Genomic DNA, 18298 nt, shown 5'->3' on the forward strand with positions numbered 1-18298 from the left:
ATCCTCCCGTCTCAACCTCCCAAGTAACCAAGCCTGGCTAATTTTTGTATTTTTTGTAGATAAGGGGTTTCTCCACGTTGCCCATGCCAGTCTCAAACTCCTGAGCTCAAGGGATCTGCCTACCTTGGCCTCCCAAAGTGCTAGGACTACAGCATGAGCCACCATGCCTGGCCTGTTTCATTTATTTTGAAAGTAAATTAATTTTAAAGGTCCAATCTGTGAGGATCTAAAGACTAGGAACCCTGAGATGAATAATTCCTGAAGACTTTCAGCATTCTCTCCTGCTGTGTGCTTTGTTATTGACAGCTGTTCAAGGTCTCACCACCTCTGGAGTTTTGACCCACCAATGTGTTTCATAAATTTTAATGAAAGACAGATTGAGAGAAATCATAGATAGGCCCACATGATTGTACAGTATCCATGCACTGGCTCAAAATGAAAATCTCTGTGATATTACCCTGAGTTACATTTGTGGAACACACTAAACTCCGTCTTCTAGCTTGTCTGATCCAGCTAGCTAAGGGAAATCAACAGTAATTTGCAAAATCTTTTATATTCTTGGTACATTGCTCTGATTTATTTTTTAAGGCACAGAAGATTGTCCAAATGCATAGTACAAATTTGCAAATAAACTACATATAGTTATTTGGATGATGGTGTTTTTCTAAGGAGTTTGTAAAGAATGTGGTTTAACTTGCCAGTGTGTAATGCTAAACTTATTTCTTGTGTGTTAATATGAACTTTATTTATAATTTCATAGCAGCTGTTTATTTTCACTGCTAAGGTACAATTCAGATGTTCTTGGCTTAACCCAGTATTCTCTGTATCTCACAAAATTTCAAGTTAGACTGGTACTTTGTAAAGACTCTTCAGATGTGGCCAGATTATTTTGGAAACAGCTTTAGATATCCCTGATAATAAATATTAGGGAGAGAAAAAGAAAATGAGGTCTTTGAGGAATACCTAAATATCATTTCAGTCCATCACTGTCAGCCTCCCTCACTGCTTTCAGATCCATTCCCAGGAGCATTTACAGGGTAGCCAAGCTTCCTCATTTGGGTTCCAGCTCCCTTAGTTTCTGTAGCCTACTCGTTGAGCTAATGAGCAGTGTAGTGGCTGAGAGCTGGGGAGAAATATGAGAGAAATCAAAGAAGACCCTTTCTGACTTTTGTCCTAGATTGTTTGAAACTAAATAACATTAGAATAATGAGGAATTGACCACCTTTCCCATGCTGTGTTTTAGGTGTCTTTTCTGTAGTTTTATTATGTCATCTTAATCATAACAGCCTACATAAATACTTGAGTTTGGGTTAGGATGAAAATGAAAAAGGGATTAGAAATAACATGTACTCTTTTTTCTTAAGCCTTCAGAAGGATTGTAAAAACTTAAAGATGTTAAGTGCAAATGCCATTGCCATTCCAAGTTAACAAGCGTAAGAGTTTTTTGTTGTTTGTTTTTGGGGGTGATCCTTAACAGTATGTGTTTTTCTTTTTAGCTACCAAGTCAGGATTGTTACCCCCACCACCTGCGCTCCCTCCGAGACCTTGTCCATCACAGGTAGGAGACATATTTGATTTATGTAAACTGTTCGGTGATAGGGAAGTTGTCCTATCGCTGTGCTTCTTTGCAAGGGTTGATCGCCATAGATCAGGTCCATGAGATTCCCAAGCTGTTACCCTGTGAAGAGAGCAGAGAGTGGTTTAATTTATTCTCATCCAGCCAGCTCCCCAGCCTCACGTGGAAAAAGGAAGTTTCCTCAATAAGCCACCAAGCATACATATAGTAGTTCACTCTTGGTTGTCCAGGGGTACATCTGTTTTCATCCCCAGAGAAGAGTAGAAGAAGGGGCCTCTCTCTGATTGGAGGTAGGGCATGGGTTTTCTGTATAGTATGTGCAATCTGAGTGCCTATATTTTCGTCAGCACTTTAGGAGCTGTGTTAATTCTACATAAACGAAAAATAACTGGTTATCAACATGGGATTAGTGCCATGGTTTTGGACTATGGTGCTTTCTTTAGGATGGTACTTTTCCTCAGAACAAAAAGCTGAAATAGCAGGAGTGGGAGAGCATGTCACCAAGATCTGTTTTACCCCTAAATTAATTCTGCCTTATTTACATGTGCCACTATGGCCTTACTCATCAATACTTTGCAGAGCTGAAAATGAGAAGGAAACAGTAAATCCATGGAGTGTGGTATGTGGTGCTACAGATCTTTCCTTTTATTAATTGCTGCTGAAGAAACTTTCTATCTTTAAAGACCCTTTCTGATTTTTGGCAGAAAATGTTGGGCAATTTCTCAGTAGACAGTCCCTGTTTCTACTTCATTGTTCTGGGTGGTTCAGAGCTATCCTTCCATATGGGGACATCTCAGGACTCATGAGTCACTGAAACCACTTTTAACACATGCTTGTCCTTCTTTCAGTGAATGAAATGGTTTTTAGCATCCACTCAACCTTGAGATGCAAATACTATGAGGTATTGGCTTCCTGCTTTAGTGTGAAGGGTAATAAAAAGCCCATTTCTTCCTGACCTGCATATAAACCAGCGAGAACTCCTTTCCAGGATCTAACATTGGCCTTAAGAGATATTGGTTGAACCGTCAACAAGTATTTATTGAGTCCCTGCTGTATATCTAATGCCAAACCTTAGTTTTGCCCTAAGCCTTTCCTTGGCTGTAATTTCTTCTCATTCAAATTATTAGCTATGTCTATTGAGCATCTCCAATAATTCAGGCTTTGTGCTAAGTGCTTTCAGTGCATTATTTAATCCTCACAAAAGCCCTCTGAGGTAGATACAGGTACTAATACTATCCCTTTTTTACAGATAAGGAAGTTGAAGTATACGGGAGCTAAGCAAGTTACCCAAGGTGGCATAGCTAGTAAATGGTAGAGCCAGCTCCCAAATTGCTGTCTGTCTCCTAAAGGCCCCTCCTGTTACCATCACTGGAGTCTAAGGGTCTATGTATACAGCCAGACAGCAGATCCATTGCACTTGCAATGGAGGCTTTCATCACAGGCCCCTAAGGAGGACCTTGATGAGATGAGGCTCCTGCTCCACACCAACAGCAAACCTGGACTTTGTCACAACAAAATGAGCAGGCATTTGCTAGCTGCTAGTTCACGCCTGGGGCTTGAGAGTCACTTGGTTGAATGCATGGAAGACCTGTCTGAAAGGGCTTTTGTAACCAACCTCCTAGCTTTCTCTTGCTGTACAAATGCCAGTAGTTACTTCCTGGTCCCAAAATATGCTGCTGCTATTGGCAGTCTTCATCTGAGGTGCTTGAGGTGGGCTTCTTGCCTGCTTTTGGAGCTTAGTCACCAAAGATCTGAGTGGGGGAACTGGGAATTCTCTAGTCACTGTTAATGAATGAGTCTGCTTCTTTGTCTACTAGATTTCCCATCACAATATAAACAGTGAGCCCAGTACTCAGCCTAAGCCTCCGGCTCAGCTGCCTAACTATGGAGATTTCAGATTTTAGGAACAGGTGTGTAAGAAACAGAGGCAGAAGATCCACATTCCATTTCTCTCCCCTATTACCTCCTTTCACCCACTGTAAGTGGGACACACATATTCAAATATATGAAGTCCTGGGCAATAAACACATGGTTATATCTAGTTTTTGTGCCATGTCAAGTTGATATTGACCCTAGGAGAGTCTTAACTAACCACTTGTATGGGATACCTATATATTCTAGTCTTTCCCAAACTGCTTGTGATAAAACAGTCTCTGGGAGATATTAATAGGGCTCTGTGGTACAGATTTGCAGACTGCTGCCCCTCTACCCCTCTGGGAGAGTCGCTGTGCAAGTGAGCTCACTAAAGGCTTTGGAGGCCCACAGTTAAGTAAAGCTGGTAAATTTTGTTAAAGCCAGCAATTTCCTAGCTTCTTTGACCATTGATATCTTTATTTATAAAATACCTGTTAGGATACAAAATCAGTGTGCAAAAAGCACAAGCATTCCTTTACACCAAGAACAGGCAAGCAGAGAGCCAAATTATGAATGAACTCCCATTCACAATCACTACAAAGAGATTAAAATACCTAGGAATACAGCTAACAAGGGATGTGAAGGACCTCTTCAGGGAGAACTACAAACCACTGCTCAAGAAAATTAGAGAGGACACGAACAAATGGAAAAACATTCCATCCTTATGGATAGGAAGAATCAATATCGTGAAAATGGCCTTATTGCCCGAAGTAATTTTTTTTTTTGAGACGGAGTCTCACATAGTCACCCAGGCTGGAGTGCAGTGGTGTGATCTCGGCTTACTGCAAGCTCCACCTCCTGGGTTCACGCCATTCTCCTGCCTCAGCCTCCCAAATAGCTGGGACTACAGGTGCCCGCCACCACGCCCAGCTAATTTTTTGTATTTTTTAGTAGAGACGGGATTTAACTGTGTTAGCCAGGATGATCTCGATCTCCTGACCTCATGATCCACCCACCTCGGCCTCCCAAAGTGCTGAGATTACAGGTGTGAGCCACTGCGCCTGGCTGCCCAAAGTAATTTATAGATTCAATGATATTCCCATCAAACTACCATTGACATTCTTCACAGAGTTAGAAAAAACTATTTCAAATTTCATATGGAATCAAAGAAGACCCCATATAGCCAAGACAATCCTAAGCAAAAAGAACAAAGTTAGAGGCATCATGCTACCTGACTTCAAACTATTCTACAAGGCTACAGTAACCAAAAGAGCATGGTACTGGTATCAAAACAGACATATAGACCAATGGAGCAGAACAGAGACCTCAGAAATAACACCACACATCTACAACCATTTGATCTTTGACAAACCTGACAAAAACAAGCAATGGGGAAAGGATCAAAGGTCAAAATAAAGGGCTCTATTTTAAAGTCAAATCAGGTTCTGATAAATTTATCATTTGGCCTAGATAACATTGTTTTAAATTTGTCAAGGTTGAATATTCAAGTGGAATGCTTGTTTTGTGTAATATATTTTTCCTTTGTTAGCTTTGGCAGTACCTTTTACTATAGGTTCCCTAGTTGTAGAATAGGTTCATAAATTGCTCAGAGCTACTCGTATCTCTGGATTCACGTATCATGAAGAAACAATTCTGTTTCAGACCAACTTGTGTTGGTTGAATCTCAAGAGTTTTGGAAGTTCTTTTATGAGGATTTCTTAAATTTGAAAACTACTATTCTCAAGTAGTTAGGGATCATAGACAGACAGACCAAACCTGGCTTTCCAGGTTTTAAGTAGATAAGAAAAATGAGTTTGTACATTTGCAATATGCATACAGAGATATATAAAGATCGTTTCTACATACACCAAAAGCATATTATTCTTTTATCAAGTGAGAGAGATGGAGTATAGGTTTTCAGCATAACATGCAGTTTAGCTGGCTCGTACTTATTCAAGCCAGTGATATGAACATCTGGATTAAGTTATACAGATGGGGCCCTGGAGTTAGGAAAAGGAATAAATTAAAAGAAACATCTTTTTATTTTTCATACTATAGGTAAGATCAAGAAGAACCTAGTGACTATATACACAATTAAGTAGTTTGTGTTTCACATTTTCCTGTGGCAAGACTAGAGACTAGGGCATGGTCTTTTGGCTCAGCTCTGAAGAGGTGACATTTTTTTTTTTTAAAGACTTATTTATAGCATAAATAACCAAAAAGCAATTAAAGTAAACTATTTCATATAGAGCAGTGCGTTCTTTTGTGTTTTTGTTTGTTTGTTTGTTTTTGTTTTCTTAAGACGAGGTCTCGCTGTGTCACCCAGGCTGGAGTGCGGTGGCATGTTCAGGGCTTACTGCAGCCTTGACCTCCCAGGCTCAAGTGATCTTCCCACCTCAGCCTAAAGTATTGGGGATTACAGGCATATGCTACTGTGCCCAGCCTAGAGCAGTGTTAAAGTGAGAGTTAAATGTATTAGTCCACTGTTTGTGTCATTTTAATAAATCCAGTAAATTGCCATCTGTAGAGTTTGTGTTTATTCTTTTTTTTTTTTTGAGACAGAGTTTCGCTCTGTCGCCCAGGCTGGAGTGCAGTGGTGCGATCTCGGCTCACTGCAAGCTCCGCCTCCCGGGTTCACGCCATTCTCCTGCTTCAGCCTCCCGAGTAGCTGGGACTACAGGCGCCCGCCACCACGCCCGGCTAATTTTTTGTATTTTTTTTAGTAGAGATGGGGTTTCACCATGTTAGCCAGCCTGGTCTCGAACTCCTGACCTCGTGATCCCCCCGCCTTGGCCTCCCAAAGTGCTGGGATTACAGGTGTGAGCCACTACGCCCAGCCTAATTCTGTATTTTTAGTAGAGATGGGGGTTTCACCATGTTGGCCAGGCTGGCCTCGAACTCCTGACCTCGTGATCTGCCCGCTTCAGCGTCTCAAAGTGCTGGGATTACTGGCATAAGCCACTGTGCCCCATGAGTTTGTGTTTATTCAGTAGGTCCGTTATCTGCTAAGGGACTATTTGGTACTTCAGTAGCTAAGTCCTTTTAATTGTGTTGATCTCATGACAGTTTTCTTATGGCAATTGTGATAGAGCCACAGCTTCAGTGTAACTATCTTTAATAAAGAAAAGATTTTGGGGGTGTAAAACATTATCTTTTAAGTTTTCTATTAGCACCACATTTGATGAATTGGGGTTCCCTGCAGACTAACGTGCTCAGAGTTTTCCTATTTCTGCCACTAATTTCTCACCTTATATGTAACAAAGTATTCCTCACTAGCAATGTAATGAGTACTAAAAATAGCACTGGAAGGTGAAAGCGCTGTGGGAGAAGCATTTGATGAATACCTTTAAGCTTAGAGAGACCAAGAAGACTCATGGAAGGGGTGAGATGACCAATAAAATTAGTTTTAAAGAAACAAGAGAACTTTCTTTTTTAGCTGGCTAAAAGATGCAGAGCTTTACTGCAGGAAAAAAACAAAACAAAACAAAAAAACAAAAAAACCCCAAATGCAGAGAAACAGGCATGCAAGAGGTCCTGGCATGTTTGAGAAGCTGCCTGAGATTTAGAAAGCCAGATTGTAGGGAAAATGGCTGTAGTGTTCTGGAAGTGGCCACGGGGAGCAAGCCTCCTACTCACTTCTAGTTCCATTTCCGGTAGGGCTGTGGGAGAGAAACAGCCCCTTCCAACGGAGTTCTGTCTGGGGAGCAGAAACTGACGGAAGGACAGGGTTTTAGTTAGCCCAGTGGTTCTCACCCGTGGCTGCACAGTGGAATCATCTGGGGGAGCTTTAAACCTGCTGAGGCCTGGAACCCCTCCCAGAGATTTTGGTATGGAGTGCTGAGGTCCGGCCACTGGGAGTTTTAAAAACCTCCCCAGGTGATTCTGAAGTGCAGCCAGAGTTGAGAAGCACTGAATTAGGGCAAGAGGAAGGAATAGAGAAGAGGTTGAGAATATAGGGAATTTTATTGATGAGTTCTTATAGGGCACAATGAAAGGGGTTCTGGAGTTGGGGAGGCATGAGGTCAGCTTAGGGGATGTACTCAGACCCTATGGGGACAAGAACTCAGATCACAGGGGATGGCCTGGGAGTCAAGGGATTCTTGTGGTGACTCTTGTGAACAGGGCTAGAGGATGTGACAGGAAGGTCCTGCTGGAAGAACTAGTCACTGTGTGCCTCAGGTCCTGTGTATACTGCTGTGAGAGTCTAGCCATGAACACAGATGGCCTCGAGAGGAAACCAGAACAACTGTGGTCCATTCAGTTAATTCCTCATCTAACTTCGTCGTCTGGCTAAAATCAGGTCCTGAAAGTGATATCGAACCCAATAGGAATATGGTAATCATGCTACTTTTTTCAAAGACAAATTTTTAAGATACAACTTTTTATAAAATACTACATTTGTTTTATTTGGAAGTAAAAACTGCAGCTCACTTAAACTCAAATGGCAGTTGGTAGGCCCTGAATTTGTGAAATATTCAATACCATTTTTAATACTCTATCCTTTGAATTAATATCCTGTCATTTAAATTATTCTTTCCACAAGTTAATACACAGTTGATGATTCAAAATAGTAAATTCTTCTGGGAGAAATTAAGAGTTTTAGACCACACACACTCTTTTTGGTGGGGCGGGGGGAATTTCTGCTGATTATGTAAGTCTGTTACAGGGCTATCTAATCCATTTTTAAATGTGTTATTAAAGCATAACATATATACTGAATCTATTTTTAACACATACTAAATCAATTTTTAAGATAGTAAAGTGAAGTACAGGTTGAGTACTCCTTGTCTGAAATGCTTGGGACCAGAAGTGGCTTAGATTTCAGATTTTTTTTTTATTTTGGAATATCTGCATTACACTTACCTAGTTGACCATCTCAGATCTGAAAATCCAAAATCCTAAATGCTCCAGTGAGTGTTTCCTTTGAGTGTCATGTTGGTATTCAAAAAGTTTTGGGAGGCTGAGGCAGGTGGATCACCTGAGGTCAGGAGTTCGAGACCAGCCTGGCCAACATGGTTAAACCCTGTCTCTACTAAAAAAAAAAAAATACAAAAATTAGCCAGGCAGGGTGGCAGGCACCTGTAGTCCCAGCTACTCAGGAGGCTGAGGCAGGAGAATCTCTTGAACCTGCAAGGCGGAGGTTGCAGTGAGCCAAGACCACGACATTGCACTCCAGCCTAGGCAACAAGAGCAAAACATTGTCTCAAAAAAAAAAAAAAAAAAAAAAAAAGGCCACTTTCAGTGGCTCATGCCTCATCCCAGTACTTTGGGAGGCTAAAGCGGGCAGATCACCTAAGGTCAGGAGTTCAAGACCAGCCTGACTAACATGGTGAAACCCCATCTCTACTAAAAATACAAAAATTAGCCTGGCATGATGGTACATGCCTGGCGTGATGGTACATGCCCAGCTACTCGGGAGGCTGAGGCAGGAGAATTGCTTGAACCCAGGAGGTGGAGGTTGCAGTGAGCCGAGATCGAGCCACTGCACTCCAGCCTAGGTGACATAGCGAGACTCTGTCTCAACAACAACAACAACAACAACAAAAGTTTTGGGTTTTGGATCATTTTGGATTTTGCATTTTCGAATTTTGGATACTTAACCTGTATCATATTGTCAGCTTTCAAATATCTATAAGAAAATAGCAAGAAACATTAATGTAAACAATAGAGAAATGTCACTGCTTTTAAAACTGCATGTTTGTTTTTTCTTTATCAAATTAAAATTCCATGAATAAACACCAAACATCATGAAATCTCTTGCTATAATATATTCAAATGACCTCATGTAATGTATAAAAGTCATTGAATCACCTTAATATACTGCCTGTTAAAGCATATTTATGAACTTCCAAAGGTATATACAACATCCTAATTTTTACTCATCAAAATATGAATTTAATATGTATCAAGATAGTTTCTATTTATGCATGTATTAGAAAATCAGAAATTATTCCAAAGTGAATTTATAAACATATATCACCTAAGATGCCACCTTCATTTTCTTCCAAAGTGTTACTTTGTTCTGTCCTATGCTGTAGATTAGCTGAAAATCACAACATGTTAATGAGTATTTCAGTGATTAAGGAAAGAAGATATAAACCAAGAATGTACCTTCAGCTGTGATGATGAAAGAACATACAGAAAGCTGTACTACACTGTGCTGAATGTAGTAATATGAATGTGTCTGTCTGTGGTCTTGTCCTTAGCCCTGCTACTGTGTAGCTCTATGGCTTTGTGGGAATTAAGTTAGTCTCATGGACCTATTGCCCCTTCTATAAAATAAGATTGGACTAGAGGGATCCTACTAGTGCTAAGATGTCTGATTCTATTTTGTATTCTCTGTTCAAGAATTTTTTTTGTAATATAGATAAAACGTCATGAAACACAGTTGAGGGACAAGATAGGTTGGACTAATTTTCCCTGTCCTCCCTGCTGAGTACAACTAAAACCCCCAGACATACTATAATGGAAAGAGGATTTTTTTTTTTTTTTTTTTTTTTTTTGAGACAGGGTCTTGCTCTGTTATCCAGGCTGGAGTGCAGTGGTGCGATCATAGCCCACTGCACCCTCGACCTCCTGGGCTGAAGGGATTCAGCCTCCTGAGTAGCTGGGACTACAGGTCCATGCCACCACACCAAGCTAATGTTTTTATTTTTTGTAGAGACAGGGTCTTCCTGTATTGCCTAGGCTGGTCTCAAATTCCTGACCTCAAGCAATCCTCCCACCTCAGTCTCCCAAAGTCTTGGGATTACAGGTGTGAGCCACCATGCCTGGCTAGAACAAAGACTTTGAAAGGTTTAAAGAGGAAAGAGGACTGGCGTGACAGTGAACTAGAGACTTCAAGTAGACAGAAGACCAGTAAGGAAATAGAAAGCTTGAACAATACCATGCTTCAACTTGATGTAACAGGTAACTATAGAACACCCAGCATCAGCACAATAGACATTTTTCTCAAGTGCACTTGGAATATTCTTCAGGATAGACCATGTGTTAGGCCACAAAACAAGTCTCAATAAATTTAAAAAGATTGAAATTATATTAAACATCTCCTCTGATGTCAGTGGAATGAAACTAGAAATCAATAATAGAAGTAAAATGGAAGATTCACTAATATGTAGAAATTAACGTACTCTTAAAAACACAAAGAAGGAATTATAAGTGAAATTAGAAAATACCTTGAGATGAGTGAAAACAAAATCATACCAAAACCTATGGGATGCAGTGAGAGCAGTACTTGGAGGGAAAGTTTTAGCTATAAACACTTAACATTAAAAAAGAAGAGATCCAAAATCAACAGTTAACTTTACACCTTAAAAAACTGGAAGAAAAAGAGCACACTAAATCTAAAGCTAGCAGGACAGAAATAATAAAGAGTAGAGTGGAGATAAACAAGATAGAGAACAGAAAAACAACAGAGAAAATAGTTGAAAAGTTGATTTTTTGCAAAGATCAACGAAATTGGCAAACCTTTAGCTAGACTGACCAAGAGTATAATTAAGCATGTGTTAACCTCTGGTCAAAATAAAGGGCTCTATTTTAAAGTCAAATCAGGTTCTGATAAATTTGTCATTTGGCCTAGATAACATTGTTTTAAATTTATCAAGGTTGAATATTCAAGTAGAATGCTTGCTTTGTGTAATGTATTTTTCCTTTGTTAACTTTGGCAGTACCTTTTACTATATGTTCCCTAGTTGTAGAATTGGTTCATAGACTGCTCAGAGCTACTCATATCTCCGGATTTATGTATCATGAAGAAACAATTCTGTTTCAGACCAACCTGTGTTGATTGAATCTCAAGAAATATTGGAAGTTCTCTTATGAGGATTTCTTAAATTTGAAAACTATTCTCAGTTGGCACTGAATGACAAATTCAAAAGGCAAAGGAAATGGCCATAGTGATAAGTGCAAGGAGAAGAGAGGGTGAGAATTAGTAATGAAATACCAGCATTGGAATGGAGGAGAAAGGTATAAGCCTGACCCCCTTCCTTCTTTTTAAAAGAAGCACTCAGCATTTTGTTCTTTATCAACACGTCTTTAAAATTAATCCTAGTAACTAATTCAAAAGAAAGGAAGAGTTCTATGATGACTTTTATTTTAGTATTATAAATAAAAATAAAAACAATACAGACAACCTTAATGTCTAGGAAGAAGGCACTGGTCAAGGGTAATGTATATCTGCCTAATTCGAATATTAGGCATCTATTAAAATGATTACATGACAAACAGTAGAAAAGAGGGGTAACAGCTGAATACAGAAGTGTTTCCTGATTGTACCGCATAAGTATATGGTACACCTTTGATGGTAAGTTTTTCTCATCTCTGAGGGGTGACCTTGAAGGTTCATGGTGCATGGTAATTGGCCCCTTTCCAGCGGTCAGATTTTAAATTACTTTAGATTAGCCACTGTTCCCTTTCCAGTAGGGTTTTGAGATTCTTAGCTCCTTAGTAAGTTTCTACTAACTCTTTTTTAGGGGTCTAAAGGGATCGCTTAGATAACTCATTTATAATTTACCTATTTTGTCTTGTAACTTGTTTTTATAAGTTTCTGTATTTTGCGAGATTCTGTATGTGTAGTTTTTATTTGAATTGGGGTATCTGTGAAGGTCTCCAGACAGTTCAATACTAAATGTGAAGTGCCTAATGCTAAAATACTTGGAGAAGACTGCTGAGTAAGTGGTAGAAATTTAAATGGCTGTTTTGGTAGGGAAGTTACACAGTTTTTCTTTTAAAAATTTTGTCTTACAATTAAGGATTGGGGAAAAGAAAAAAAAGTCCTCTGATGTGACAACTAGAATAAAACATCATTTGAAGATTTACCAGAATAAAATGACCTTTGGAAACTACTTTTAGAGACCAGCTGTCAGAAATAGTGATAAGACATATTGCATAATTATATTGTTATGATGACTCTAGCAATTGTGAGGTTCAAAGAAATAGTGTACTGAAGTATTATCATCTATTCATTTTTTAAAAATCTATGTTCTTTGGATAGTAAACTCTTATTGCCCTCACTCTTAAATAGTAATTTTGCTGTGTACTGAATTTTAGACTGAAAGTAATTTTTCCTCAGTATTTTGAATGCATTACCTCCTCGTCTACCATTTATTGCTGCCACTGCTCCGGATTGTACTGTCGATCTATTTTTTATTCCTTTGGTGCAGCTTTGTCTTTCCTCTGGGGTGGCTTTTAAAAGTTTATTTTTATTTTCAGCGTTCTGTTTTGATGGCGCTGTGATGGGTCTAAGCATAGATTTAAATTTGTTTATTCCAGGTGACACTTGGCGTGCATGTTCCTTCTGGAAAATCATCTTTAATTTTAGAACATTTAGTGATATCTCTGTGGGTTTTGCTTTTCTACTTATTTCTTCTGTTTTCTTCTTGAACTCAAACTAACTATATTTCTGTCAACACATTTTAAAAAAAATTCTAGTAATGAGTCTTTCATCTTTTTTTTTTTTTCTTTTTTGAGACAGGGTCTTGCTCTGTCACCCAGGCTGTGTGATGGGACAATCCATGGCTCACTGCAGCCTCAACCTCCGGGGCTGAAGCCGTCCTCCCATTTCAGCCTCCCAAGTAGCTGGGACTACAGGTGCATGCCACTACACCTGGCTAGTTTTTTGTATTTTTTGTAGAGATGGGTTTTTTTCATGTTGCCCAAGCTGGTCTTGAACTCCTGGGCTCAAGCAGTCTTCCCATCTCGACGTCCCAAAGTGGTGGGGTGTACAGATGTGAGCACTGCACCTTGTCACTTTCATCTATTTATGTTGTGATCTTTCTGGGCTTGCTCTGGATGAAATCTTCATCTTCCAAATTAAAAATCCTGTGCATAACTATATAGCCTAGAATTTTTCCTATTCTGTTATTAAGCCTCTATCACTATTCTTTGATTCTAGGTTTTATAATCCATTCTTTTTTATAACAACCTGTTCTTGTTTTACTTTTCCCTATTTTTGTTTTATACCCATCTATGCTTTTTAAAGATCTATTCTCCACTTTTAACTTTGAGGATTCTAAAATACTTATTTTATTTTTAACTTGTTCTATTTTCGTTTTTGTCAGGAGCAAATTTGCCTTTTTTATTTGGCTGTTCTACCATGCTTTTTGGAATTTTGTTTTGTAGGCTTATTTTGAGTTGGAGTTCAATTTCATCCTCAGTTCTCTGAGCTCCTCCCTTTCTACCCGTTCAGTGGCTGTCTCTACCAACTATTCCTGGCATCCATGGCCTCCAGTCAAGAGCTGATTCTTATACTTGAAATACAGCACTTCCATCTGGTGCAGGTGTCAGGGGTCTTATAGATGGCACCCAATGGTGCTTAGCCCAGAACCAGGCTTCAGTGTTATATCTGCTTCAGTTCCTTTCCTAAGTAGGCAACCCAGAGCATCTCCACAGGCTTCATCTTGGTTTTGCAGCTTCACAGGTAGCAAAGTGATACTTTAGCCTCTGGCATCAGGGAATGAGTTTGGTACCAGTCCCCTGCCTCATGTGGGACATTTAAATCCCTGTTATTAGGAGCTCTCAGCTGCCTCTGTCTGCTTCTGCACCCTCTGCCTGACCTACCACTTTGTGATTTGGCCCCACAGGGACCTGTATCTTGCTTCTGAGTGGGACTGAGTCTTTTAAATTTTAACTCTTCATGCTGACACTCTCACATCTGTCATTGCATATCATTTTATGGAAGGGGAAGTTGAGATTCAGAGAGCAGAAGTTAACTACTTGGACCTCGCAGTTGGTAAGTAAGCCAGCCTGCTGTAGAAGAAAAGGGCTGGAAAAGGTTTCTGGGGAAGTGCTAGAAATTTAATAAGCATGTAGAGAGAGAGAGAAAAATCATTCACTGTACATCACAAAAATTAACTGTAGATCTGCTAAGTAAAAGTTGATTAAATTTCTACACTCTGTGCCTGCCAATAATCTTCTAAATGTGAACTCTTTCCTACATTAATCTCAAATGCTTATTTTTTAAAGTGCCTTCCCCAGTGCAGACTTACATTCATCTTAACCAAAATGGCCTTCACATTTGGTGTGTCGGCCATATTTGATGTAGCAAAAGGCCAAGGGTAACCCTTATTCTACCCCCTAAAAGGGAACAGAAAGAGAACTTTTGCATAATAAATAATTATTTATGCATTTCAAAATTGATTTTAAGAGTACACAAACCATAGAGGCTTTGCGATTCGTCATGTATTTTATTAATTTATCAAGCACTTCAACAGAGTGCCCGATGCTCTTCTAGATGCTTTACAAATATTAACTCATTTAAGCCTCACAGCAACCATGTGTAGTGGGTTCTGTTGCTGTCCTCACATTGCAGATAAGTAAAGAAGGCACAGAGAACCTCAGCAACTTGCTCGAGGTCACTGACAGCAAGAAAGAGTTAAGGCTATGGTTCCTACCTTGGCTATTTAGCCCCAGTGTGCCAGCTCCTACTATACTACTATGCTGTGCTGTGAAACCAAGTCTCACAATTACTTTCTTAACAATCAAACTGACACACTATATTTGTCAGGGATACACTTTATTTTATGGAACTAGTTAAAAATTAGCTTTACCTCACTTCTGGTGACTTGTTTTGTTTCTTAGGTTCTTCCTCATTATATTATGCCAATGATATTGTTGTATTATATAAAGCTCACTCTGCTGGTATCATTCTTCTGGAAGATGCCATAAGTTCATCTAATCATTTCATCAGATGTTAATGGAATATGCTCACTGTAGGCCCACACTTTGCTGAGAACTATGGGAGCACAAAGATTGTGATGTGATCTTTATCCTGTAGCTCCTTTATCCTGCGTCACCCTCTCACAGCAGTCGTGCCCAACACTGTCTATTCTATAGTCTCTCATGGTTCTTATAACTGAGTCATTTTCTGTGTGTCTCATTTAAACCCATTTCTTCATGCTTTATTGACACAGGTTGTAGACAATAAACTGGTCACCATGTTTCTAATAACTAACAATATAGCCCAGTTTTCCCCTAGGGGGCTCAGTTATGGTTGTTTTCTGGGTTTCTGAGCAATGGAATCCTCATTTCTCTTCTCTGCTGCCCCCTATCGCACTGTGACTTTTTTTTTTTTTTGAGAAAGAGTCTTGCTCTGTCGCCCAGGCTGGAGTGCAGTGGCATGATCTTGGCTCACTGCAACCTCTGCCTCCCGGGTTCAAGCAATTCTCCTGCATCAGCCTCCTGAGTAGCTGGGATTACAGGCACATACCACCACATCTGGCTAATTTTTGTATTTTTAGTAGAGATGGGGTTTCATCATGTTCGCCAGGCCAGTCTCGAACTCCTGACCTTGTGATCCCCCTGCCTCGGCCTCCCAAAGTGCTGGGATTACAGGCGTGAGCCAATGTGCATGGCCTACACTGTGACTTTAAGGAAGCACTCCTGAGGGGATCAGGGGAGGAGCAGATGTGGATTGGGAGGATGCCCGAATGTGCTACCATGCTAATGGGAAAGGACAGTGGAGGACAACCAGGGGTTGGGCTCAGGGAGGCAGCCTGACAGAGGATTTAAGAGCATGGGCTTGGGGTTTCAAATCCTCTCTCTGCCTCTTACTGGCTTTGTGACTTGGGCAAGTTCATCTTTCTGTGCCTCAATTTCATCATCTGTAAAATGGGGATCATGGTAGTATCCATTTTCATAGGGGTCTGGTGATTAAATGAGTGAAGATCTCTAAAGCACTTAGAATGATGCCTGGTGCCACGGTCAACCCTCAACAACATTTAGCTGTTATAATTATCACCACAGGCCTAGTGAAACAGAGGTGGGGTCTAGTTGGCAGACACAGAACAGACTCCAGATAGCTAGAAATTAGTTGCCACCAGCCCAGAATGAGTGCTGAACTGGCTCGCTAAAGCACTTGTAGTCAAAGCACGTTGTTACCCTCATCTGTGACCTTTCATGGGCTGTCTCTCTGACTACGTCAGGGGTTGGCAAACTATAGCCTACAGGCCAAATCCACATGGTCACCTGTTTCTATAAATAATGGAAATGTGAAGGAGAATCAGTTGGCAAGAGGCATGCATAGGGCATCTTCAACCTTTTCCATTGGGAAACATGAGTCTCGAGAATCCTGCCATAGATCAAAAGAATGGCAATGAGAAGAACCAGTGGACAGATGGATAGGCCTACCCATCAGCCTTTAACCCTCCTGCTCTTATCTCAAGGATCACATGCCTTTGTTTATAGTTTCTGATTTTTCCTTGAGGACATTTGACCGAGATGATCTGTCTTTCGGACTTTACTCGCAAAACTCTGAGCAGTATCTTTGATACAACTGGCAGCTTCAAAGGCTTGCAGTGGATAGGCCTCCCCAACTCTGTTTCACAAGCATAGTTAAAAGAAGCCAGACTAGGCCTCATCACAGTATTGTATCTTGAAGGAGAGGAAGAAGGAAACAAACAAGCCTGTCCAGAGAAAACAGGGTAAAGGAATTTTTCTTCCTACCTTCTTCCTAAATACCCTGCTCTGCCCAGCAAATTTTGTAGGTGTCACCCAGTGGTATATTGGTAAACCTTCTCCCCCGAGGGGTGGGGGAAAGCCCCAGTTTGCAGCCATTGTTGCTGTCTGTGTTGTGAATGCTCCCACCATGCTGACTGCAAATGGAACTGGGAAGAGATGTGTATCATTGGCTCACTAACACTAGCATGCTCTGTGGTAGACAGCTTCCCTTGCCTCTGAATCCTTGTGTCAGGATTCTACATGCCAGGCAACAAGAGCTTTTTTCTTTATGTATCATGCCAGTGATTTTGGTCTAGGGCACTGTTTCAGCCCAATCCCAGAATGTGCTATTAGAAATGGGGCCATATTTTTGAAATTGCTAGAGGCAAAACTTCCCTCTTGTTTATGTTTAACTTGTGCCACTAGGTGGCACTTTAAGGACATTACAGGAAATTGGCTCTACTGGATTTTTAAAACTTTTTTTTTTTTGAGACGGAGTCTCACTCTGTCGCCCAGGCTGGAGTGCAGTGGTGCGATCTCAGCTCACTGCAACCTCCGCCTCCCGGGTTCAAGCAATTTTCCTGCCTCAGTCTCCCAAGTAGCTGGGACTACAGGCATGTGCCACCACACCCAGATAATTTTTGTATTTTTAGTAGAGATGGGGTTTTGCCATGTTGGCCAGGCTGGTCTCAAACCCATGACCTGAGATGATCCGCCCACCTCGGCCTCCCAAAGTGCTAGGATTACAGGCATGAGCCACCGTGCCCGGCCCAAAACACTTTTTATTGATGTATAATATGCATGTAGAAAAGCAAATTGCACATTTAATGCGCAACTCAATTTTCACAAGCAAAGCACATGCATATAATCAGCATCCAAATCAAGAAACAGGATATTACTAGCACCCCAGAAGCCCTCCTTGTGCTGTTTTCCAGTTGCTATCTCTTATTCTTAGGGTTACCACTGTTCTGACTTCTAACAGCATAAATTAGTTTGACCTGTGTTCTACTTTATGTAAGTGGAATCATGCAGTGTATACTCTGTGTCTGGCTTTTTATTAAATGATGTTTGTGTGATTTATTCATACTGTTGTGTGTAATTGAGATCATTGCTGTATAGTATTCCATTGTATGTGCAAATATAACACTGTTTTCTACTATTGACGGACATTTTTGTACTTTTCAGATTTGGGAAATTATGAATAGCGCTGCTGTGAACACTCGTATCCAAGTTGTTGAGTGGATGAGTGTTTTCATTTCTCTTGGATATATACCTAAGAGTAGGATTTCTGGGTCATAGTGTAGGCATATGTTCAGCTTTAATAGGTACTGCCAAACAGTTTTACGAAGTGTTTGTACTGATTTACACTCCATTAATGGTGTTCCCACTCCAGTTCCACGTCCTCATCAATGCTGAATTTATTTTATGGCTGGT

General features: G+C 40.4%; 1 protein-coding gene across 31 annotated transcripts in view; it reads left to right on the top strand.

Annotated features, from left to right (window-relative positions):
- Nucleotides 1-18298, top strand: part of REPS2 (RALBP1 associated Eps domain containing 2) — a 200772-nt gene that overhangs the window by 152512 nt on the left and 29962 nt on the right. For 29 of the 31 annotated variants that reach the window (XM_074029089.1, XM_015443485.4, XM_015443490.4 and 26 more), the window contains one exon: nt 1497-1558. In XM_074029089.1, coding sequence (XP_073885190.1) covers nt 1497-1558 — 62 coding nt within the window. Of the gene's footprint in view, nt 1-1496; nt 1559-14010; nt 15241-18298 lie in introns of those variants that run through there. The other 2 variants (XM_015443489.4, XM_045384038.3) reach the window with 1 other exon arrangement.

The sequence above is a fragment of the Macaca fascicularis genome, chromosome X, assembly GCF_037993035.2.
Source record: "Macaca fascicularis isolate 582-1 chromosome X, T2T-MFA8v1.1".
Lineage (NCBI taxonomy): Eukaryota > Metazoa > Chordata > Mammalia > Primates > Cercopithecidae > Macaca > Macaca fascicularis.